The following is a 25,922-nucleotide window of genomic DNA, read 5'->3' on the forward strand; positions in this document are numbered from 1 at the left end:
CCAACCGAGATTTTAAAAAAATATTTATTTGCCAGAGAAGTGGATCTATGGCTTTTTCCTCACAGCTATTATTTTGATGCAGTAGTATATTCTTAGTTTTATGTAAGATCTATTTGATGTATTTTTGTCACCAACACTGTGTTCAATTCCAGTAGCTGTGTTTATACCATCAGCATTTAAAGAGCTCATAAAAGATATCTTGTTTTGGTAGGAATTGGAAAGTGAGTTCCTGACTGACTTGATGCATACAAGACAAGTTTTCTGTTATTCCAAAATAACTTCACCTGATGTAGTGTTTGCGACTCTGTATGTAAACAAATTCTGGAAACGATCACATTACTTAATGTCCTGATCCGTCGTGCTTTTTTATTAAAACTAATGGTGACACTTATAAAAGGAAAAAAATCTAATATTAGGCCCTGGTTGAGGCTTGCAAAGTTCATTGCAATATATTCCAATTCAAATACCAAGTGGAATAGAGATGAAAACAGACTTTCGAATTACATGCAATAATCTTATTTTTAAAGAAAATATTCATTCTTGGTACGGCTGCATTTATTGCTCACCTCAAATTGCTTTTTAAAAAGTGGTGTTGAGTTAAATTCAACAGCTGGAATCTTGAGTTCAATGAACTCCCAAATTGTTGCCTTGGCATTGAGAGCACTTGCTCCCAGCTTGTCTAATCTTGGGAGTTTGACTTTTTTTGTACAAAAATGGACTTAGATTTAGAATCAGTTGATCCTGACAGAATACAAACTGAAAAATTGTGAACAGGTTTGGTATTTAGGCCTTAATAACATTATTGATTGATAATTGTCTTGATTGGAATTTTCCCTCTTGGTTGACAATCTTCCATGATGATCCGTGGATGCGTTATCAATTCTGTAGTTATGCGACAACAACCTGGCAAAGAGTGTAGTTAGGTCTGTATCAATTCCTATTGAAACTATCATCCTTGCTTTTGTCACAACTAGAACAATACATCCTTAGCATACGAGATGTTTGGCTTTATTAAGAGGAATAAAATTTGAAAAATGGGAAGCTTTTCAAAATACTGGCTAAACTTTTATGTTTAATTCTGGGTGCCACACCCTAAATGATTGACAAATATGAGGTATGACAAATACAAGTATGAGGTAAAGTAATATTTTATATTTACCAAGTTGTGAATTGTTATACACTAAATAAAAAGGAAATATCAATATTAACTTCCAAAAAGCCAGAGGAAGGGAATTCCTTCTAATTGGATAGCTGAACCAAGGAACATAAGCTTGATGGAGTGATGACCCTCAATGCCATATCATTTGATAACGTGATAATTTGATAATGTGATACTTTATGTGGCTAAATTAACTTTGGACTTTTTTTTAATTGAATGTACTCTCATTTCTAGGTTGCAACCCACTCCTGAACTCCCCTTTCCACTTCTCTACACCTAACTTTATTTTAGCAACTGGAGCTGGAATATAAATAAGAACTGAGATGAGAGGTGAAATTTTCTAACCTGTTCATCTCAAAGTACAATATTTTAAAATTGTGTTCTATATGAAAAATGAAGACCTTTCTTGCTAGGATTGTACCACTAAATGTTCACTAGTATTGCTTAAGATAAATGCAAAATAAATTAAGTTTCTGGCACTGCCTTTTGGTCCATGCTTTAATTATTTTGGTTTTATTCTCTCTGGTTGTAAAGGGACAACTAGATGACATCAAAGGCACATGGAGTTAGATCAAGCTCAACTATGATAGTTTTTTGAAATAAACTTTATGTAAATGGATATTACTGGTCATTCATTAAACCTTGAGAAGATGGTGGGGACTATAGTACTTGTAATGAAGCTATCTCCATCTGCTCTCCCAGGCTAATATTCCCAAAATAATTTAATCACACCCAGCTATCTGTGGTCAAGTCACATTGTGCCACCAGTGTTGAATGTTGTACGAATTTGAAATAAAGACAGAAAATGCTGAAAATACTTGCTATCTGTGGAAAGAAAAATGTGTCATATTGAAGACCCTTCATTAAAGAACAGGGAAGGACTTGAAATATTAATTCTGATTATCTTTCCACAAATGCTGCTGGATCTGCTGAGTGTTTTCAGTTTTGAAACTCTGTGGAATTGTGAATGGGAGACTGTGCATTTATCCCAGTTTCTGATCTTCTGATGAAAGGTCAGTCATTGATGAAGCAGCTGGAAGTATTCAGCTTGGAACACGTGAAGTAATGTCCTGGTGCTAAGTTGACTAACCTCCTCCAACTACAATGATCCTATATGCTAGGTCTAAAGACAAATAGTTGTAACATTTAACCTTGAGTTAAGATGCATTTCACTTGATGCCTGCTTTGGCTCAAGTATCAAAAATTATTCATGTTTTGGAGATCTCTGTATTATAGTGGCCTCGTTATTGAAGCTGTGAGGGTGTGGGAAATGCAAGAAAAGTATACAACATAGCTCACATGAATAATCACTTTTGTAATTTATTTTGCCAGCTGCACCATTTTATACTTCCATTGAACACAAGTCAATGTCATCTGCACATTTAGCACAGAAGACCACCATTTGGCTCACTGAATCCACCTGGGTCTCTTTACAGGATCCTGTGAGTCCCATGTCCCCACTCATTCCTTTTTTAAAAAATTTTTTTATTTTTCACACTATGAACCATATCAACCAAAATATGTACAAACGTTTCTCATTAAATTTACACAGTGGTCTTTTCTCCCTCCCCCCCCTTCCCTCTATCCACCCCCCTCCAAAACCCATAAATATTCAACATATACAATACAATAAAACCATAAAACACAAAGGAAAATAAACAAGAAAAATGTGTCATCTATTTATTACACTCTGAATCTTGTCATTTTTTCTTCTTATCGATTTCATTCTTATTTTAGGGGATGGAGGTCATAGGCAAGATCTCTCTGATATGTTCTATGTATGGTTCCCAAATTTGTTCAAACATTGTGACTTTATTTTTTAAATTATATGTTATTTTTTCCAATGGAATACATTTATTCATTTCCATGATTACTCATGCTCTCTTCCATTTTCCAAGTTGACATTATACATTTTTTTGCTATCGTTAAGGCTATCATAATGAATTTTTTTTGCACTTTATCCAATTTGAGGCCTAATTCTCTACTTCTTATGTTACTTAAAAGAAATATCTCTGGTCTTTTTGGTATGTTATTTTTTGTAATTTTATTTAGTATCTGATTTAGTTCTTCTCAAAACATAATCACTTTTGTACATGCCCAAGTTGCATGTAATGTTCCCATTGCCTTCTTACAGCAAAAACATCTATCCGATAGTTGAATCCCTTTTTTAAAATTTTTGAAGAGTAATATACCCTTTATAACCAATTATACTGTATCATGCATAACCTTGTATTTATTGTATTCTTCATAGTTCCAGAACATAACTTTTCCCATACTTCATTTTTTACCTTTATGTTTAGATCCTTTTCCCACTTCTGCTTAGGTTTATAGTTTATTTCATTTTCCTTATTTAGCAGCTTAATGTACATGTTGGTATAAATCTTTTAATTATAATTGTGTCTATAATCACATATTCAAAGCTTCTTCCTTCAGGTAATCTCAAGCTGTTTCCCAATTTATTCTTTAAATAAGCTTTCATAGGAATATAGGAACATAGGAAGTAGGAACAGGAGTAGGCCAAAAATGGCCCATCGAGCCTGCTCCGCCATTCAATACAATCATGGCTGATCTAATTTATGACCTAACTCCACCTACCTGCCTTCTCCCCATATCCCCTAATTCCTCTATCATGTAAAAATTTATCTAACCGAATTTTAAATATGTTTAATGAGGCAGCCTCAACCACTTCCCTGGTTAGAGAATTCCAAACATTCACTACTCTCTGGGAAAAACTATTTTTCCTCATCTCTATCCTAAATCTACTCCCCCGAATCTTGAGACTGTGTCCTCTCGTTTTAGTTTCCCCGGCCAGCTCAAAAAACCTTCCTACATCTATCCTATCCATACCCTTCATAATCCTATATCAATTGATGATATGCAAACATTGTACCATGAGTTATTCCATATTTGTACTTCAACTGTTCAAATGTTAATAAATTATTAATAAAATGTAAAAAAAAAACAATTTTCTATTCTTTTGATTTCTTTTCTCTCCCATTCTCTAAAGGAAAGGTTGTCTATTGTAAAAGAGATTAGCGGATTTTGCATCAATAATAATTTTGGTATTTGATAATTCATTTTTTCCTTTCTAAGTGGATCTTCTTCCATGTATTAAGTAAATGATGCAGTACTGGTGAGATTATATATTGCACCAGCTTTTCATCCCACTTACAAAGTGTATGTTCCGGTACCTTCTCCCCTATTTTATCTAGTTCTATCTTAGTCCAGTCTGGTTTTTCCCTTGTCTGGCAAAAATCTGATAAATACCTTAATTGTGCGGCTCTATTATAATTTCTAAACTTTGGTAACTGCAAACCACCTTGATTATACCTTTCTGCTAATTTATCTAACGCTACCCTTGGTTTCCTCCCTTTCCACAAGAATTTCCTTATTATTCTCTTTAGTTCCTTAAAGAATTTTTCTGTTAAAGGAATTTGTAACGTTTGAAATAAGTATTGTATCCTTGGGAACACGTTCATTTTAATGCAGTTTACCCTCCCTATCAACGTTAGCGGTAATTCTTTCCAATGTTCTAAGTCTTCCTGCAATTTCTTTATTAGTGGCTGATAATTTAGTTTGTACAAGTGGCTTAAATTATTATCTAACCTGATCCCTAGGTATCGGATTGCTTGTGCTTGCCATTTAAATGGTAATTCTTTTTAAAATTCTGTATAGTCTGCGTTACTCATTGGCATCACCACTTTTATTTGCATTGATCTTGTACCCTGATATTTCTCCATATTCCTTCAATTTCTAATGTAATTTTTTTTACTGATACCTCTGGCTCTGTTAGGTATACTATGATGTCACCTACAAATAAGCTGATTTTATACTCCTCCTTTATTTTTATCCCTTTTATTTTATTTTTTATTCTTATCAGTTCTGCCAAAGGTTCTATTGCTAAGGCAAACAATGAGGGGGATAGTTGACATCCCTGTCTAGTTGACCTACTTAACTTAAAGTGACTCGATACATATCCATTTACTGCTACCTTCGCCAACGGTCCATTATGCAATGCTTTAATCCAATTTATATATTTTTCTGGTAGATTGAACTTCTGTAATACTTTAAATAAGTAGTTCCACTCTACTCTGTCAAAGGCTTTTTCTGCATCTAGAGCAACAGCCACTGTTGGTTTCTTATTTGCTTGAACTGCATGGATTAGATTAATAAGTTTACAGACATTGTCTGCTGTTTGTCTTTTCTTAAAAATATCCAGTTTGATCTTGTTTTACTATTTTAGGTACACAATCGGCCAATCTGTTTGCTAATAATTTCGCTATTATCGTATAGTCTGAGTTAAGTAGAGATATTGGTCTATATGATGCTTGTGTTAATGGTTCCTTCCCCGTCTTTGGTATTACTCCAATTATTGCTGTCTTACATGAATCTGGGAAGCTTTCTGTTTCTTCTATCTGTTTCATTACTTCCAGGAGAGGAGGAATTAATAACTCTTTAAATGTTTTGTAAAATTCTATTGGAAATCCATCCTCTTTATTGTGTTTTATTGTTCGGCAGCTTTTTTAATATATCCTGTACTTCCTCTATTTCAAATGGTTTTAGTAGTTTGTTTTATTCCTCTTCTTGCAATTTTGGCAGTTCAATTTTAGCTAAAAATTCCTCTATTTTATCATCTTTCCCTTTGTTCTCAGTTTGATACAATTCTTCATAAAATTCCTTAAAATTTTCATTAATCTTTGTTGGGTTATATGTAATTTGTTTGTCCTTTTTCCTTGATGAAAGTATCGTTCTTTTAGCTTGTTCTGTTTTAAGTTGCCAGGCTAATATTTTATGTGTTTTTTCTCACAGTTCATAATACTTTTGCTTTGTTTTCATTATGCTCTTCTCCACCTTGTACGTTTGAAATGTTTCATGTTTAATTTTTCTGTCCTACAATTCTCTCCTTTTCATTAAATCATCCCTTTTTACTAATTCCTTTTCTGTACTTACTATCTCCCTTTTCAACTGCTCTATTTCCTGATTGTAATGCTTTTTCATCTTAGTCACATAACTTATTATCTGCCCTCTAATGAAGGCTTTCATTGCGTCCCATAATATAAATCTGTCTTTCACTGATCCTGTGTTTATTTCAAAATATCTTTTAATCTGGCTTTCAATAAACTCCCTAAATTCCTGTCTTTTAAGTAGCATCTATATGTTCTTGGTGGGATGTCCTCCAGTTCTATTGCTCATAATAGGGGTGAATGATCTGATAGTAGTCTAGCTTTATGCTCAGTTTTCCTAACTCTCCCTTGAATATGGGCTGACAACAAAAACATTTCAATCCTTCAGTAAATTTCGTGCCTGCTCGAATAATATGAAAATTCCTTCTCTCTTGGGTGTTGCCTCCTCCATATGTCCATAAGTTTAATTTCCTGCATTGATTTAACCATAAATTTGGCTACTTTATTCTTTTTACTTGTCTTTTGTCCAGTTTTATTCAACATTGGGTCCAAATTAATGTTAAAATCCCCTCCTATCAATTTATTTCCTTGTGTGTCTGTAATCTTCAAAAAAAATCCTGCATAAACTTTTGATCCTCCTCATTAGGCGCATATATATTGAGCAAATTCCAAAATTCTGAGTATATCTGACACTTTTATCATTGCATACCTCCCTGCCGGATCTATTATTTCCTCCTCTATTTTGATTGGTACATTTTTGTTAACTAGTATGGCTACAGCTCTAGCTTTTGAATTATAGAATGCTGCCGTTATGTGTCCTACCCAGTCTCTCTTTAGTTTGTTATGTTCCACTTCAGTTAGATGCGTTTCCTGCACAAATGCTATATCTATTTTTTCCTTCTTCAATAAATTTAGTAGCCTCTTCCTTTTAATTTGGTTATGTATTCCATTAATGTTTATAGTCATATAGTTCAACATGGCCATCTTATATCTTGCATACACCTCTTTGCCACCTCCATCCCCCTTTTACCCATTTTCATCTCTTAGTTTTCTCTTATTACACTTAATGTACGACAACACATTTAAGACATAAAGTACCCCTGCAGTTCCCACATCCACTAATAACAACCCCAAAAGTTCCCCCCCTCTCTGAGTTGCACCATATCCCTTGCCAGGCAACCACAACTCCCCTTTTCATTTGGATTGTAATCTTATTCACAACGTCAACTGATTTTGCAGTGACGGTTATTCCCCCTCTACCCAGCCCTCTCCAGAAAACACTTTTTTTTTAAACACATATAACAAAGCTCTCTCTTTTTCCCCCTACTCCCTCCCTTCCCTTCTCTTTTCCCTCTTTAGTTCTTTACATATACATTGTTTTTACATCTTTATATATACTTTATCGTCGTTCTTCATTCTTGTTACATCTCATCTCTTCTCCTGTCCTGCAAATGTTCTGCGAATTCTGGTGCTTTCTCTGGATCCGAGAACAGTCTGTTTTGCTCCCCGGGTATAAATATTTTAAGCATGGCTGGATGTCTTAACATGAATTTGTAACCTTTTTTCCATAAAATCGATTTTGCTGTATTAAACTACTTCCTCCTCTTTAAGAGTTCAAAACATGTCTGGGTAAAAAAATATTTTTTGACCCTTGTATGCCAATGGTTTATTAACTTCTCCAACTTTATTCCTTGCCCGTTCCAGTATATTTTCTCTTGTCGTGTATCTCAAAAATTTTACTAAGATGGATCTTGGTTTTTGATGTGCCTGTGGTTTCGGAACTAATGCTCTGTGCGCCTTTTCTATTTCCATTTCTTCCTGCATTTCTCATTCCCAGGACCTTCAGGATCCATCCTTTTATAAATTCCTTCATGTGTGTGTGTTCTTCACCCTTCTTCAAGCCCACTATTTTTATGTTGTTTCACCTACTCTAATTTTCCAACATATCAATTTTCTGAGATAACAACTCATGTCTCTTTAATTTTTTTGTCACTTTCTTCCAATTTTTCTCTTAAGTCATTTACCTCCATTTCTACAGCCGTTTCCCACTCTTCCACATTCTCTACTCTTTTCCCTATTTTTGTGATTACCAGTTTTTATCTTCTGTTCTTTTCATTTTCCTTTTAATTGCATTAAATTCTAATGATAACCATCTTTTTAGTGATCTCATTTGTTCTTAAAAAAAAACTATATATTCTGTTCATCAGTTTTACCTTTTATTTCTCTTTGTCCATCAGTTTTACCTTTTATTTCTCTGTGAAGATCTTGGTCTTCTTCTTCCTCGACTTCTTTGTCTGTACCTGTGTTATTGTCTTCTTCTTCTCTTCTGTTTTTCATGATGAGCTGCTTGTATCTCTTTGTCGGCCTCTTTTTGCTGGGCCTCTTGTTGCTGGTCCTCCCCTCCTGGGCTGATTGTCTGTTGTGCTTCCTGACATTGGTCTTCTTGTCAGTCATCTCTCCATCTATCTCCCATGTCTGTTTCATCGCTCCCTCTTCTGCTGCCTTCCTCATCCTCCAGCTGAGTACCCTGGTGTTGAGCGTCCCTCAGCTGTTTGCTCTGTGGCAGCCCACTCCTCTGCTGAGCCCCCCTCCCACCTTTCTCCTTTGATTGTGCACTTTTGTTTGGCTCCAAGAGTGATTTTTGTAGTCCACTGGCTGGTGAGTTGTGACTCCGCAGGACAGGCACTGACCTTGGGGGTCGGGTGCTCCTTGCCACCGCAGCGCCGTTCCTTCTTGCAGGTAAGGCCTTCTTCTTTCTTCTCCAGCGAGTTTTCTACTTTTTTTCCAGTTGTTTTTACTTTTTCCTTCTTGGAAGCCATCTTCTTTCTCTTCTCTGTATCTTTATCTTCTATTTTATTTTTGTTATGGTTTGCTTTTTCCTAACTTTTTTCCTGGAGAGGGCTGGTTTGTCCCCACTCATTCCTTATAGCTAATTTCTCTTTTGCTTATCTAGTTTCCTTTTAAAGTTCTGTTTCTCTCTCCATCAGTCATACTCCATCTTACAAATACCCTCTCCATAGAAAAGTTGTTTATCACATTCTTTTTATGTATAGCCTTTGACCATCACTGAATTTGTGTTCCCCAGTGTTAGAATTTTAATAGCTTCTATTTACTCAATCTGTCATGATTTTGTACTCTACTAAAGCTCCTCAGTCTTTTTTCCAAGAAAAAATCCCCACAGCATCCACAACATGTACTCAGACCAATAGATACTCAAAGTGGGAAACAAATAATTGTTGTTGGAGGTTGGTGAAAAAGGAAAAGAGGTTTTTTATTAAATTAAACTGCAGTCTGTTACAGATGTAGCAAATATGTTGCTTTTATGGGAAATTCATGGTGTGAGATTAGGAGGCTCAATTAATTGCTTTAAATGGCATATGCCCACAAGGAGACTGAAGATACTAAAATTATGAATCACTTACACTGGGAAGCATGATGTACAAAGATGCACCATTATGCTTTGTAATCAGGAATATATTTCCTGTGGAATTTTCTGTTTTACCTCTATATAATTTCATCTTTTCCTATGTCTCGTCCTCGCACTGAAGTCTGATGAACGGATCCAGTCATCAAATTTCCTCTGTGGATAACAATGAAGGTGATCAGATGATATATAGGACCTTTTGGTTTTGAGAATGTAAACAAATAAAATGTGAAGGATAAACAGGTAAATGGAGGATTCAGTGAAGGAAGTGTTGGTGTCTGAAATAAATTTATACCAGGAGACAATACCATTAATCCAGTATTACTGTAACATTATATATAAAAATAAGTTTAGTTATTTTACTATCCATATAAGCCATCTTTGTGCTCTAACCTATTACAATTCTGACCTCTGCTTTTGGTCTCCTTCACTGTTCAGATGAAGTTCAATAAAATCTCAAAGGAAGTATGAAGATCTGTTTCTCAGTTTCCCACCTGGCAGATTACAGTATTTAAAGCTCACAATAAATCAACAATTTGCCATTCTAGTCTTCTATCATACACTGCCAGCTTTCTTTTTTTTATTATTCTCCCTCTCCTTGGAGTATTTCAGAATTCATTCCTCTATTTAGTCCTCCCTTCACAAAACCTTTGTTGTTCACTTACCATGATCCTCTCTCAAAGGACAGTCCAATAGCCCATATTTTTTTGCAATTTTAAATGTATTTCTTTTTCCATTTCTGATGAAAAAATTATTGACATGAAATATTAACTTTTTCCCTCCAAAGATGCAGCCTGATCTGTTGAAAATGTAATGCAGTAAAAACACAAAACTGGAGAATCTCAGCAAGTCAAACAGAGCCCTTTATATTAGCAAAGGTAAAAATACATAACCAAAGTTTCAGGCTTGAGCCCTTATCAAGGTATGGAAAAATGTCAGCAGGTATCCAAACAAAATAGTGGAGGGGAGGCATGGTTGCAAAGGCAGGAGGTAATAGGTGGAAGAAGAAGGGAAGGAGAGATGACTGGGTGAATAGAGAGGAAAGGGGGAGGAGGGATGGCTGAGTGAATAAAGAGGGAAGAGAGGAAGGAGAGCTGAAAAGAGGGGAGGGGGGAAGAGGAGCACAGGTTAGCAGAAACAGAAAAAGTTGATGTTAATGCCATCTGGCTGGAGAGTGCCCAGACAGAAAATCATGTTTTGCTCTTCCAATTTGCGGGTGGTTTTGCTAGGATGGTATATGAGGCCATGGACGGACAGGTGATACAGAACTGAAATGGTTTGCTACTGGGAAGTTTCTGTCACTGGTGCAGATGGAGTAAAGGTGCTCAGCGAAGCGATCTCTCAGTCTGTGCCCAATCTCTCCAATGTAGAGAAGAAATGTAACATTTGTTTTCACTTCAGATTTCCAATAATTTATTTTTAAATTTGTCCTTTGTTCATCATTTTAAGTATAAAGTAACCATTGAGTAATGCATTCATACTAGGTTTATTTTACGACAAGTATTATTAAATTGTATCATCTTCCATTTCCTAATTTAATTCTATTATAAACAATGTACATTAATCTTTTGAAAATTTCAATAAATTACTATATAAACCAACAAATATTTCACAGCAAAGAACATAATTCAAATAAGAGCAGAAATATTTAACTTTATTCATATGCTCTTCAAGCATGGCTTCAAATAATGCTGAATGTATCGGTTTTCTCACAAATTGATGCAATAAATTATCCTTGCTGCATTCTACATTCATTTGGAACAAAATACAAATTCTGGAAAACTAAATGGGTGTGAGATCATGACCCATAGAAAGTGGCAGTTAGCGTAGTGATTAGCGCAATGCTATTACAATGCCAGTGACCCAGATTTGAATCCACTGCTATCTGCAGTGAGTTTGTATGTTCGCCCGAGTTTCCGCTGGGTGCTCCGGTTTCCATGCATGATCCAAAGATGTACAGGATTCATAGGTTAATTGTGTAATTACGTGTGTATTGTGCAGTGTGGGCTTGTGGGCCGGAGGGCCTGTTCCTAGGAATGGCAGTCTGTCGCTTGTTTAGGGATTAAGTAGACTGATCTTAGTTTATAAAAATGAGAGGTCTCTTGATGGATATGGACAGAATTCATAGAGGGAAGGAAGTTTCCCCAGGCTGAGGACTTACAGGGGTCATGATCTCAAAATAAACGGTAGGCTATTTAGGATCAAGAAGAGGGGAAATTTCTTAGGGTTTAAATACTTGGATATAAGTATTTGGTATTCTGCTCCTCTGGACTGTCATGTAAGGAATGACTTCAAATGTTTCCACACTATACTCACCCAATCTATTCACATCCCCAGAGCATCTTTGCATCCTTTCTACCAATTTTGCATCCTGCTTTGTATAGTCAGCAAATATGCATTTTGATATTTAATGCTCTTGCCTAAACTATTGATCCAAACTGCACACAGCTAGGGCCCGAGCTCCAACCCCAAGGCACTCCCACATCCTACCAACCCCCAAAAAATTACCTGTTATTTCCAACTCTAAATTCTGTTTTTCAACAAATCCATCATTCATCCTAGTATATTACCCTCATAGCATGTACTTGGATAGAATCTACTGGAAGAACTCAGCAAGTCTAACAGGAATGGTGGGTAAAAAGAATGGTCGATGTTTCAGACTGAAACTCTGTCTCAAAGGGTGTTAGCCTGAAATGTCGACTATTCTTTTCCTCCCATTGATGCCGATTGATCTGCTGATTTCCTCTAGGAGATTGTGTTTAGATTTCAGCAGTTTTTCCCACTCACTACCAATGCCAGATTAAATATTTTTAGTTTTCTGTTTTTCTTCACAATATACACTGGAAATTGTATTGACTAGCTCTCTCTATTCTGCAAAATCTTAAGATCTATTAATATGACATGTATCTCTTTAGTCAAAATGTTGCTGTTTTAATATTATTTCTCCCCTCTCATCTTCATTTGATATTGTTGGGGAAGTGGAGTAAGTGAAAGATGTTTTACTTTTCAAATGTTGCCTGACCATCTGATCTTCACACCACCAGCAGTCTTTTTGTTTTGCAAAATGAAGCTTTGGATTAAGAGGTGTTGACTAATGAAGATTAATAATATTGCATCAATTGCTGGGACATGTGAGCTCGGTTTACATCATGGAATTAATTTTGCACTTTCTTTTGTATTTTTTGTTACCATTTACATTTAAATTATTAGCTCTCAATTTATTAGGATCACTTCAAAATAAATTGATGCTAATTCAGCTCGATACAAAATATTACACTTTTCTTCAGATTTTAACAATATACCGATAGGAGCAAAAACAACACAGTGACTGCAAAGTCAGCATTGCAGTAACATTTTTCACACCATCAGCATAATAAAAAGATACAAAGGCAAAAAAAGATTGTCAATTTGATCAGTGTATGCTTCCAGGAGAGAAACAATAGTAATAGATCCCACAATCCAGGTATAGCTGCCATTCAGACTCACTGTTTTATCAAAGATCAGAATCAAAGCAACAGCAATGATCTGGGCAAAGATGGAGGTGGCTGTTCCTTCAAAGGTTTTTTTCGTTCCAGGCCATTTAATTTCTCCCATTGTACTTCCAAAAACAGAAGCCATGGCATCACCAATCCCTACAGCCAGGACTCCAGCATATGGAGCCAATGCTACCTCCCCTGGAAAAGAACTTTCAGGGACAAACACTCCAGGGAACAACCATACTGGCAGGGTCAGTCCTAGCAGCAAGTAAATATGTGTTAAAATCAAGGGACCGCTATCACGCTCATCGAGAAACAGAGCCAGCATCGATCTTAATGTCATACCAAATGGTTTGATCCTAAAATGCCTTATGTATTCCAAAACCACAAACGCAGCAAAACAAAACACAGCAGCAATATAGAGTAACTGACGATCATAGATGAGGCCTGGGATGTAAGTGGCCACTATAATCACATGAAAGCTTTTCCGTGCAACAGTGGAAGCTTTGTAATCTTTCGATGAAGATAGTTGTTTGTGGTTCTGGTGAAGCACAATGATTGTAGCAAGAAGTGCCAGTGTGATCCAACAGCAGAGAAGGTAGATCCTGGCTTCTGAGTTGGTGAGGAACTTGAGAAGCCAATCAAAAATATCTTTCCTGGTCAACCGATAGAACCACGGTACTATAATTCCCAAACCAAAAATAATTGCCATTACGTGGAAGATCAGGGATGAAATCCATGTCTTTGAGTCCATGAAACAGTACAAAATAGTAAAAATCAGTCCCAGAAGAGCTGTTCCAACCACAGCCACCAATAGAAACGATGCAACAGGATCACATTTGCTATCTCCAAAAGCTAAGGAGCGTTTGATGAGCTGGTTAGTCACTATGCTTAACCCTGACAAGAACAACATCACTTCTCCTGGGGTGAAGCTTCTGGGCATAACATAAAGGACAACGAGAGAAAAATAAACAAAGATCAATAACACCTCCAGGATTTCGATGATCTCAGACACAGAAAGAGAGTGCTTAAAGGTGTACATTATGGCACTTGCTGCAAAACCGTACACAATGCTGGTATTAGTAGGAATTGGTTTTGTGAGACCTAAAGCCAATAATGAGACAAAAAGAGCAATGGCCATTCCTGCAGCTGAACACACAATGCAAAACCGCTCAAAGTGCACATTTCCAATCATTTCCCACCTTTCCTTTAAGACAATACCCAATAGTGGTAAGACCACACTGGCTGGCAGGAGCCCACTGCTAAAAACTGGTCTGTATTGAAAAACTGCATTGCCAGATTTCAGAAGCCGGTCCCATTTGTGCTGGACATAATAAGCCTGAACGGCTAAGGCAAGTGTACACCAGGAAAACTTGTTCCAGATTACAGCATGAACAGACAGTACAATAATGAAAACAATGAATGACTCCACAAAGACAGGGTTTTTCAACATTGCTGCAGATGTCTCTTCTGACATACAATACCAAAATAAAGCTTTAATTACTTAGAATCCATGAAACTTTGATTCTCCATTCCATTTGACAAAGATTATTCTTTAAATATCTTTTCTGTCTGATCAGATTTTCTTCCACATTTTGCAACACGTTTGAGCTAACCCAATGCCAGACCTGGAACAGAGATTATAATGCGTGCCAAATTAGTTACAGCTAGAGTACAATATGGCATGACAAAGTATCTTGGTATCAGCATCATTAATGCAGATTCAAATTTAATAAATAGTTGGGAGTCTGCAACTTTCCAGATATTTATTTTTTTTTCAGGTTATTTCATTCTGACATGTCTAACAATAAGGAGGCAGTTTAGTTCAGTTTAGACCACTGCTTTAATAATAACAGGTTTCCTACTCAAATGTTCTCTTCAATGAACAGAACTACAAACAGCGCAAGGTTTTCAAACTTAAAGAATAGTGTAATTTTACTTTTAAGAAAAAAAATTTGACTTTAATTGTCCATTGATTGAAAATCAAAAGTTTGAAGTGATTATAAATATAGTAACTGTCAATACAGTCCTTATTTGATATGTAAAAAGGAAAGAAGAATTAACAATACCAACAGGATTAAAGATACATTGCTTAGAAAATTTGGATTATATTATAAAATACAAACTAAACACTTTGTCTTTATTTTCATTTTAAACATTGGGTCAAAAGATATGCTTACGTTACACTTGATGTCAGCACACAATAACTGATATTGCTGTGATGAATATGTATTTCTTGGCACGGATCTTAGTAAAAAGAAATAATGAATTTCATGTTTCTTTTTCTCAAATGGGTGTTTTTAAAAATGTTTCCAAAATATCTGCAATCTATTAAAGAAATTTCAAACAAAATATTCACCTGAAGTTTAAAATTGTTCAAAATCCATATACGTTAATTCAAAGAGTAGCTCAACTAGTATGGCTGCTGCCTTACTGTGTAAGAAAACTAGGTTCAATTCTGACTTCAGGTTATCTTGAATCTGAATGTTCCCCCTGTGAACACATGGGTTTCTTTCCCCTTACTCTGGTTTCCTTCCACCTCTCAATGATGCGCATCTTGGTAGGCTAACTGGCCACTATAAATTTCCCCTAGTAAGAAGTAAATCACAAAAATCTGCTGACACTGTGGTTGAAGTAAAAACAAAAAATGCTGGAAAAGCTCAGCAGGTCAAAGTGTCCTTTAAGTAGCAAAGGTAAAGATACATAACTGACATTTTGAGCTTGAGCCCTTCAACATAGTAGGAGAAATTGCCGGCAGGCATCCGAACAAAAGAGTAGGGAGGGGAAGGGGGAGGTAGCAAAGGCAGGAGATGATAGGTGGAGAAAGGATGGAGGGGGCAGCAGCAATAAGGGGGAGGAGGGATGACTGGGTGGGTGGAAGAACTGAAAAAACAGGAAAGGGGGAAGGGAAAGAAAGGGCAAGCAGGTTTAGTGGAAAGCGATAAAGCCAATATTAATGCCATCTGGGTAGAGGGTGCCCAGATGGAAAATAAGGTGTTGTTCCTCCATTTTGCGTGTGGTCTGGCTAGGATTGTACACAAAGCCATGCACAGACATGTGAACACGGAAGCCGAATTGAAATGGTTGGCTACCGAGAGGTTGCTGTTGTTGCGAACGGAGAGGAGGTGCTGAGCGAAGTGATCTCCCAATCTGCGACCAGTCTCTCCATTGTAGAGAATGCCTCAAAGGGAGTACTGGATGCAGTAAATAAATCCACTGGATGGATGTACAAGTGAAGTGTTGATTCACTTGAAAGGCATGTTGGGGGCCCTAGACCGTGTTAATAGAGGAGGTATATGCACAAGTGTTGCACCTCCTGTGGCCACAGGGTAAGGTGCTGGGGGTGTGATGGGTGAGGAGGTATGAGTGCACAAGGGAATCATGGAGGGAGCAGTCTCTGCAGAAGGCCGAGAGAGGAAGAGAAGGAAAAATGTGTCTGCAGTAAGTGCTGGAAATTCTGGCAGATAATGTGTTGGATATGGAGGCTGATGGGGTGGTAGGTGAGGATGAGGGGGGATTCTATGCTTGTTGTGTCTGGTGGCAGAAGGGACCAGGGCAGATAAGCAGGAAATGGAAGGCAGATATTTTGGAAGATTTGGATTGGAAGACATCATCTTGGGAACAGGTGTGGCAGAAATGGAGAAATTGAGAGAAGGGGATGGAATCCTTGCAGGGGACAGGGTGTGAAGAAGTGTAATCCAGGTAATTGTGTGAGTTAGTGGGTTTATAATATCTCGGTTTCCGAGGGCTGGCTGTCATTGGGAATCCAGTGGAGGGGGTAACTGCGGAAGAATGTGGGGACAGCAGCGAACTGTGGCTGTCATGAGGTGGGGAGTGTAGGAGCTGGGAGGGAAGTCAGGTGCCAGAGTAGTGGGAGGTGCAGCTGGAGGTAGAGGGGAAACAGTTGATAGAAGTCACAGAGGTGGGGTGACAGCAGAGCCTGGGGTTGTCTCCAGTGGAGGTTGCTCCTGTTACAGTTTGGATTTACTTTGTCTCGAACCCCTTTCCCCTAAAGGGGCTATTATTTCTCACCTACTGATGACTATTTTCCTTGCCCTTGTTTGTTCTCCAACCAATGTCCCATTTTCTTGAGCTTGTTCATTGTCTCTTCATTGCTTATCTGCTGTCTTGTGGGCAAAGCCTCTTGAGGTAAAGGCTAAGAGACAGTAAACTCTGAATTCAAACCACCTGCTGCTGCCTTACAGGTTTTGCCTCTTTAGGCAAAGGCTAGGAGAAGGCAACTCCGACTTCAAATCCCTGGGCTCGGCTCACCCAGCCATGGGCAAATAGCACATGTTAATCTGGCAGCAGAGGCTGGCAGCTGTGACAGAGCGCAGAAATCAATTTCCATAGCGGTCTGCAGCAGCAAACTAGTAAGAAGAACGGCCAGCGAGCACGGTCTTGAAACAGACCACTGCGGAGAAATCCCGCGTCACTCTGGCTGTCATACCTCGCACTTCACCAGGCTCAGTGGCATGGGATCCAGAGGAGGCGTTTGTCCTGGGCAAGCACTCGCCTCCAAGTCCTTGCCCCGGCACACGGTGCCTAAAGCTGAAAAGCTACAAGGGATAGGCCATGGATGGATGAATATGTCAGTGGAAAGCTCGTCTCCTGAGATGGAGACAGAGGTATCCAGGAAGGGGAGAGTGTTGTCATAGATGGAACCAGGTGATTTTGAGATCAAGGTGGAAGTTGGCTGCGAAGTGAATGAACTTGACAAGCTCATGGTGGGTGCATGAGGTAGGACCAATGTAGTCATCGATATACTGAAGAAAGAGTTGAGGGGTCTTGCCTGTATAGGCTTGCAGCAGATTTGCTCCACAAATCCCACAAATAGGCAGGCATAGCTGGGACCCATGTGGGTACCCATGGTGACTCTTTTGATTTGGAGGAAGTGGGATGAGTTAAAGGAAAAGTTATTTAGATTGAGGACAAGTTCTACTAGGCAGTGTAAAGTGACTGGTCGGGTCTTTGGTTTAGGAAGAAGTGAAGTGTTTTCAGACCTGTGTGGTGATAGAGGTATAAAGGGATTGGACATCCATCGTGAAGATGAGGTGGTCCAGCTTGAAGAATCTGAAGTCATTGAGAAGATGAAGGGCATGTGAGGTGTCACGGATGTACTTGGGGAGTTATTGGATCAGATGTCTGGTAGAATCTAAAGGCGGTTGACGAGAATGTGGGGTAAAAAAAATACGGAATTAATATAAAATTAGTATAAATGGGTGGTTTTTGGTTGGTACAAATTTGGAGGGCCCTCGGACCTGTTTCTGTGATGTCTTAGAGTCATACAACATGGAACAGGCATTTTGGCCCATTTCATTTCAAGGTGGGCATATCCTTCTAAATCCTTCTTATCTATATATCTGTCCAATCGTTTTGGATACAGACTACCCTGAATGGAAAAATATTCCCCTTAGGTCCCTCTTAAATTTCTTAATTTAAACCTATGGCCTCTAGTTCTAGAATAATCTACTCTGGAAAAAAGACGACGAGTATTCACCATATACATGTCCCATATACTTTTACATACCTCTATCAAATCAGCCATCAGCTGCTGATGCTCTGAGGAATAAAGACCAGGCCTCCAAACCTGGTATTGATGTGATTTAGGTGCTGAACTATTGATTAAAGGGCATGTCAAATTATATGACATTTAAAAGCAAAATTGTGGAATTTCATTCCAGGAGCGTTAGATTTGTCAGGATTAATTTGCATTAAATAAGAAATAGACAGCAACTCACCAGAGACAAAGTAGTGATCAACAAATAAATTATATTTACCTTGTGGGAAATGTCCAAACAAATACAAAAATGCATATTGGGCTACGACTAACATTGTACCACAATTGTAATGCACATAATTTAGATCATTTCAGAAAAAAAATCATCACTTTGAGGAATGTTAATGCTCAGAAATGTGGAAGGGCTGGTTAAAATGAACTGGAATCGAAGATTTACACGTGATATTCTCATTTTAGTATTTGATCAGTAGAATAAAACATCTTAAAAATTCGATATAAAATGAGATCTATTCAAAAATACCCCTTACCAGTCACCTTCCAGGCGGCGGCCATGGTGAAAGGATAATCACGTGACTCTTGCCGCAAGAAGCGAAGGCGGTCGGTGGGTCACGTGCTCGAGATCCTAGTCACGTGAGGCGGGTCTGTAATGGCGGCAGCAGCAGGGCTCTGTGCGAGGTAAAAAAAACTTTTTTTTAAAACAAACAGAGACATTTGTTTGCGTAAAGATCGATCTCCTTTCCGGAATAAATATTTATGCGGCATAAAAGGCGCGCTGGAGGGGAGTTGTCAGGAGTTGGCGGGGGATAAATGGGAGAAGAAAGCGTGCTGGACGTGAGTTTACATTCAAACTCAGAGACACGAGGGTGATGGCTCATTGCGGTTGAATGAAAATTTGGTCTTTTATGGATAATTTCAATCCCATTTCTAAAGGAATCATCCTGAATTAGGGCTTTTACATTTTTATCGCAAATGGGACCAAATATACAGGAAATAGTTTCTTCTCGTCCTTCCTGGCGCTCATTGAGGAGAAAGGATTACCCAGGGAAAGTCCCTCCCTCAGACCAGTACTGTGAATGGCAATAACATAAAAAAAACCACTTAATGTGAAGATTTTTCAATATATCTGAGTTTTAGTCTCTTTACAGCTCATGGACCATATGTGAAATATTTTTATATCGCCTACCAGTGGAATACAATTTTCATAACATCATCAGAGAGTGTGTGCTGAGCTCAATCTTTACAGTGGGAATAAAAATACTCTTTGGGGAGAGGCTGATGTAATTTCGTCTTAGTGGCTGTACTCTTCAGATAAAAAATACTTTTAAAAATCTGGTCTGATTATCCTCTGTGGAGAGAAATGTATTCAAACTAGCACTGTTAAAGCAAAACTATTATGATGTAATGAATAAGATCTACAGTTAGCAGCCATGTTAAAGCAATACATATCCAGTATTTATTCTAGTTCAAAATTTCAGAATACTTTAATTTATCTGTAAACACTTACTTTAAGATGTGCAGTGTGGATCTGAAAGAAGGACAGGATGTTACTTTCAATTAAAACTTTCTTCTCCTCCCTCCATGGAGGGGGCTCCATCTACATCTTGCATTGCCAAAGAAAAGATTAGCATTATTGAAAGACCAACTATGCAGGAAAACGCTGTATTTTCCCTCATCAGGGAGAATGCTTAAGTGTATGAAAGCACTCTACAACAGGTTTAAAGATAGTTTCTTCACTGCAGCCATTAGGCTCCTGAATGAATCCTAAAACTGCATTATCATGCTGGCCTTGCTTGGTGCTAATTGATGTTTTCATTCATTGTAATTGTTCACTTTATAAAGCTATATGAATGTTACCGGTAAAAGAGAAATATACAATTGGTGGGGTTTAGTGCAGTACTATACATAAAAATGTTGGTCATGCAGCGTCCATGGAAAGCAAAAGACAGTTGACGTTTTGGTGCTGAGCCCTTCTTCACGTGTTAATGTGAGAGAAACCTGCTAGTCTGTTTGCAGAAGAACCCTTCTCACTGTACTAGGTATGAGATAATGTACAAGAGACCCTTTGAAATATTAGAACCTTTAGAAACTTTTTAATGTCTATGTTCGGTGTCAAAGAAGAGATGAAAAGGTTAGAAGCAGCATGGTGCTTTGGGGCCTCTCACTGACTGGAATTAATTGAAACAAGTCAGCAATCCATGCTGCAAGCCTATACAGGCAAGACCTCTCAACTCTTTCTCCAGTATATCGATGGCTACATCGGTCCTACCTCACTTGGAGCCGAGTGCTTGCCCAGGACAAAGTCCCGTGCCACAAATTATAGTGCCAAAGGAGGGAGTCAAAGCTGAAAGTGCAGAAACATGGGAAGAGATATGAGAAGATCAGGGATATGATGTTTTCTCTGAATCTGAACACTTTGTTCTAAACAGCATGTTTCTCAACCTTTTTTTAAATTTTTTATTTTTCACACTATAAACTATATTGACCAAGATATACAGACATTTTTCTTCTTAAATATATACAGTGTCATTTTTTTCCCCCTCCCTCCCTCACCCCCTTCCCCATTTATTTGAAGTTCAATCAATAAGATACATTAAACCCGTTAAACAATGTTGTCACTTAATAAAAATAAACATGAAATTTTACTGAGTCAGTTCTTTTCGTTATCTTCTCCTTCTGTCATTTTAGGTGGTGGAGGTCCACGGTAGGATTTCTCTATTGTGTTTCATGTATGGCTCCCATATTTGTTCGAATATTGTAATGTTATTTCTTAAATTGTATGTTATTTTTTCTAATGGAATCCTTTTTTTCATTTCTATATACCATTGTTGTATTCTCAAGTTGTCTTCTAATTTCCAGGTTGACATAATACATTTTTTTTGCTACAGCTAGGGCTATCATAACAAATCTTTTTTGTGCTCCATCCAAATCGAGTCCAAATTCTTTGTTTCTTATATTACTTAGGAGGAAGATCTCTGGGTTTTTGGTATATTGCTTTTTGTGATTTTATTTCAGGTTTAGATCTTCCCAAAATTTTTCCACTTTCTCACATGTCCAAATTGCATGAATTATTGTTCCCGTTTCCTTTTTCCAGCGAAAACATCTGTCTGATACTGTTGGGTCCCATTTATTTAACTTTTGAGGTGCGATGTATAGCCTGTGTATCCAGTTATATTGTATCATGCGTATCCTCGTGTTTATTGTATTTCTCATAGTTCCGGAGCATAGCTTCTCCCATGTTTCATTCTTTATCTTTATGTTTAGATCTTGTTCCCATTTTTGTTTAGGTTTACCATTTGTTTCCTCGTTCTCCTTTTCTTGCAGTTTGATGTACGTGTTTGTTACAAACTTTTTAATTATCATTGTGTCTGTAATCACATATTCAAAATTGCTTCCTTCTGGTAACCTCAGACTGTTTCCCAATTTGTCCTTCAAGTAGGTTTTCAGTTGGTAGTATGCAAACATTGTATCATGAGTTATATTATATTTATCCTTCATTTGTTCAAAGGATAATAATTTATTTCCCGAAAAACAATTTTCTATTCTTTTGATCCCTTTTCTCTCCCATTCTCTAAAGGAAAGGTTATCTATTGTAAAAGGGATTAGCTGATTTTGCGTCAATATTAGTTTTGGTAGTTGATAATTTGTTTTATTCCTTTCTACTTGAATCTTCTTCCAAATGTTGAGCAGATGATGCAATACCGGTGAATTTCTACGTTGCACCAATTTTCCATCCCATTTATATAGTATATGTTCAGGTATCTTCTCCCCTATTTTATCTAGTTCTAATCTGGTCCAATCTGGTTTTTCCCTTGTTTGATAAAAATCTGATAGGTATCTTAATTGTGCGGCTCTATAATAATTCTTAAAGTTTGGTAGTTGTAAGCCTCCTTGTTTGTACCATTCTGTTAATTTATCTAGTGCTATCCTCGGTTTCCCCCCTTTCCATAAGAATTTCTTTATTATTTTCTTTAACTCCTTGAAGAATTTCTCTGTTAGGTGTATTGGTAATGACTGAAATAGATATTGTATCCTTGGGAACATATTCATTTTAATACAGTTTATCCTTCCTATTAGTGTTAGTGGTAAGTCTTTCCAATGCTCTAAGTCGTCTTGTAATTTTTTCATTAATGGATGGTAATTGAGTTTATATAGATGACCGAGGATTTATTTAGTTGTATACCAAGGTATCGGTGCCATCTAAATGGCGATTCTTTCTTAAACTTTGTGAAATCCGCATTATTCATTGGCATTGCTTCACTTTTATTTGCGTTGATCTTGTACCCCGATACTTCTCCATATTCCTTCAATTTTCTATGTAATTCTTTTATTGATATTTCTGGTTCTGTTAAGTATATTATAACGTCATCTGCAAATAGACTGATTTTATATTCCTTCTCTTTTATTTTTATCCCTCTTATTTTTTCTGTTCTTATCAGTTCTGCTTGTGGTTCTATAGCTAACGCGAACAGTGAAGGAAATAGTGGACATCCCTGCCTTGTTGATCTGCTTAAGTTAAATTGTTTTGATATATATCCATTTACTGTCACTTTCGCCAATGGCCCCTTATATAATGCTTTAATCTAATTAATATATTTCTCTGGTAGGCTGAATTGTTGTAGTACTTTGAATAAATAATTCCATTCTACTCTGTCAAAGGCCTTCTCTGCGTCTAAAGCAACCGCTACTGTTGGAGTTTTATTTCCTTCTACTGCATGAATTAAGTTAATAAATTTACAGATATTGTCTGTTGTTCGTCTTTTTTTAATAAATCCAGTTTGGTCTATATTTACTATTTTTGGTACATAGTCAGCCAATCTGTTTGCTAATAGTTTAGCTATTATCTTATAATCTGTGTTAAGTAGAGATATTGGTCTTTATGACGCTGGTACAAGTGGATCTTTCCCTGTCTTTGGTATTACTGTAATTATTGCTGTTTTGCATGAATCTGGTAAGCTTTGTGTTTTATCAGTCTGGTTGATTACTTCCAGGAGGGGAGGAATTAATAAGTCTTTAAATGTTTTATAGAATTCCATTGGGAATCCATCCTCTCCTGGTGTTTTATTGTTCGGTAGTTTTTTTAATATCTCCTGTAATTCTACTATTTCAAATGGTTTTATTAATTTATTTTACTCCTCTTTGTAATTTCGGTAGTTCAATTTTAGTTAGAAATTCATCTATTATGTCTTCTTTCCCTGAAGTTTTCAGTTTGATATAGTTGCTTGTAGAATTCCCTGAAGTTTTCATTGATCTCCGTTGGATTATATGTAATTTGTTTGACCTTGATGCCAATACCATTCTTTTAGTTTGTTCTGTCTTAAGCTGCCATGCTAGAATTTTGTGCGTTTTTTCTCCTAGCTCATAATTTTTCTGTTTTGTCTTCATTATGTTCTTCTCCACCTTATATGTTTGTAGTGTTTCATATTTTATTTTTTTATCTGCCAATTCTCTTCTTTTAGTTGTATCTTCCTTTATTGCTAATTCTTTTTCTATATTTGTTATTTCCCTTTCCAACTGTTCTGTTTCCCGATTGTAGTCCTTCTTCATCTTAGTTACATAACTTATTATTTGTTCTCTGATGAACACTTTCATTGCGTCCCATAGTATAAACTTATCTTTCACTGATTCCGTATTTATTTCAAAGTACATTTTAATTTGTCGTTCAATTAATTCTCTAAAATCCTGTCTTTTAAGTAGCATGGAGTTTAATCTCCATCTATACATTCTTGGTGGGATGTCCTCTAGCTCTATTGCCAATAACAGGGGTGAGTGGTCCGATAATAGTCTAGCTTTATATTCCATTTTTCTAACTCTCCCTTGAATGTGGGCTGATAACAGGAATAGGTCTATCCTTGAGTAAGTTTTATGTCTACCCGAATAATGTGAATATTCCTTTTCCTTTGGGTGTTGTTTCCTCCATATATCCAAAAGTTGCATTTCTTGCATCGATTTAATTATAAATTTGGTTACTTTGTTCTTTCTGTTAGTTTTTTTTCGTTTTATCCATGTTTGAGTCCAAATTAAGGTTAAAATCCCCTCCTATTAGTATGTTCCCTTGCGTTTCTGCTATCTTCAAAAAGATATCTTGCATAAATTTTTGATCTTCTTCATTAGGTGAATATACATTGAGTAAATTCCAAAATTCTGAATATATCTGACATTTTATCTTATCTCCCTGCTGGAGCTATTATTTCCTCTTCTATTTTGATTGGTACATTTTTATTGATTAATATAGCTACTCCTCTGGCTTTTGAATTATATGATGCTGCTGTTACATGTCCTATCCAATCTCTCTTTAATTTCATGTGTTCCACTTCAGTTAGATGTGTAAATTTAACAGTTTCTTCCTTTTGATTTGGTTATGTATTCCATTAATATTTAAAGTCATATAGTTCAACATAGCCATTTCATACTTTGTTTATCTTTCCTTTCTGTTTCCTCATCACCACCTTCCCTTCTTATCCATTTCTGCTTTCTTTTTTGAACACATTATAAGACAACATTTCTAAAACATAAAATATTTCCACTATTCTCATATCTAAAATTTGTTTAACCCCAATAGTCCCTCCCCTGAGTTGCCCTTTGTCCCTTGTCGGGCAACCACATCTCCCCTCTCCATTTGGATTTGCGAATCCGTTCGCAAGCGTCAACTGATTTCGCAGTGACTGTAATTCTTCCCCATGCAGCCCCCCCAGAAAAGATTTTAATCTTCATATATAACAAAGGTCACTTTCTTAATTCCCTCCTTACTTCCTTTCTTCCCTTTCTTTCCCTTCTTAGTTCTTACCTATACTCTATTTTTTATATATACACACATATACATACATACATACATACATATATATATATATATACATATATATACACACACACATACATATAGTTTGTTGTCATTTTTGTTCTTGTTACATCTCTTCATCTCTCTGTCTGTTTTGTAGTTGTTCAAATTTTCGTGCTTCTTCCGGATCCGAGAATAGTTTGCTTTGCTGCCCTGGAATAACTATTTTAAGTACTGCTGGGTATTTTAAAATAAATTTATAACCTTTTTTCCATAGGGTTGTTTTTGCTGCATTGAACTCCTTCCTCTTCTTCAGGAGTTCAAAACTTATATCTGGATAGAAAAAAATTTTTGACCCTTGTATTCCAGTGGTTTTTTTGTTTTCTCTTATTTTTTTCAGTGCCTTCTCCAATATATTTTCTCTTGTTGTATATCTTAGGAATTTTACTAGAATGGATCTTAGTTTTTGTTGTGGTTGTGGTTTAGGGGCTAATGTTCTGTGTGCCCTTTCTATTTCCATTTCTTCCTGTAATTTTGGCCTTCCTAGGACCCTGGAGATCCATTCTTTTATAAATTCTTTCATATTTTTGCCGCCTTCATCTTCCTTAAGGCCCACTATCTTTATATTGTTTCTTCTATTATAATTTTCCATTATATCTATTT

General features: G+C 36.8%; 3 protein-coding genes across 10 annotated transcripts in view; 2 read left to right on the forward strand and 1 right to left on the reverse strand.

Moving 5' to 3' along the window:
- The window catches only part of phyhd1 (phytanoyl-CoA dioxygenase domain containing 1), a 58,136-nt gene extending 56,493 nt beyond the window's left edge, over positions 1-1,643 (forward strand). For 4 of the 6 annotated variants that reach the window (XM_069886882.1, XM_069886896.1, XM_069886925.1 and 1 more), the window contains one exon: positions 1,394-1,643. Coding sequence is in view for 2 of the 6 variants with exons in the window: in XM_069886896.1 (XP_069742997.1) it covers positions 1,394-1,439 (46 nt within the window). In the remaining 4 variants the exon portion in view is untranslated. The other 2 variants (XM_069886888.1, XM_069886905.1) reach the window with 1 other exon arrangement.
- dolk (dolichol kinase) lies at positions 372-19,837 on the reverse strand. Of its 3 annotated transcripts, XR_011340536.1 has the most exons (6): positions 19,668-19,837; positions 19,012-19,150; positions 15,144-15,210; positions 14,468-14,591; positions 9,566-9,643; positions 372-903 (listed from the first exon to the last, which is right to left on the reverse strand). XR_011340536.1 is itself a non-coding variant. In XM_069886713.1 (4 exons), the coding sequence occupies exon 4, from the start codon at positions 14,438-14,440 to the stop codon at positions 12,845-12,847; it is 1,596 nt and encodes a 531-aa protein (XP_069742814.1). In that variant the 5' UTR covers positions 14,441-14,591; positions 15,144-15,210; positions 19,012-19,150; positions 19,668-19,832; the 3' UTR covers positions 10,379-12,844. The 3 variants fall into 3 exon arrangements, 2 of the variants coding, with proteins under 2 accessions (XP_069742814.1, XP_069742825.1); XM_069886713.1 differs by lacking the exons at positions 372-903; positions 9,566-9,643 and having other exon boundaries at positions 10,379-14,591; positions 19,668-19,832; XM_069886724.1 differs by lacking the exons at positions 372-903; positions 9,566-9,643; positions 15,144-15,210 and having other exon boundaries at positions 10,379-14,591; positions 19,668-19,832.
- nup188 (nucleoporin 188) overlaps positions 19,109-25,922 on the forward strand; it is a 171,828-nt gene continuing 165,014 nt past the window's right edge. The window contains 1 exon segment of the mRNA XM_069886944.1: positions 19,109-19,159. Within this exon segment, the coding sequence (XP_069743045.1) occupies positions 19,131-19,159 (29 nt within the window). The 5' untranslated portion in view covers positions 19,109-19,130.

This window comes from Narcine bancroftii, chromosome 1, assembly GCF_036971445.1.
Source record: "Narcine bancroftii isolate sNarBan1 chromosome 1, sNarBan1.hap1, whole genome shotgun sequence".
In the NCBI taxonomy this organism is placed as follows: domain Eukaryota; kingdom Metazoa; phylum Chordata; class Chondrichthyes; order Torpediniformes; family Narcinidae; genus Narcine; species Narcine bancroftii.

Coding starts and splice junctions, on each gene's coding strand:
- dolk (XM_069886724.1), bottom strand. CDS start 14,440: ATGTCAGAAGAGACATCTGCAGCAATGTTGAAAAACCCTGTCTTTGTG.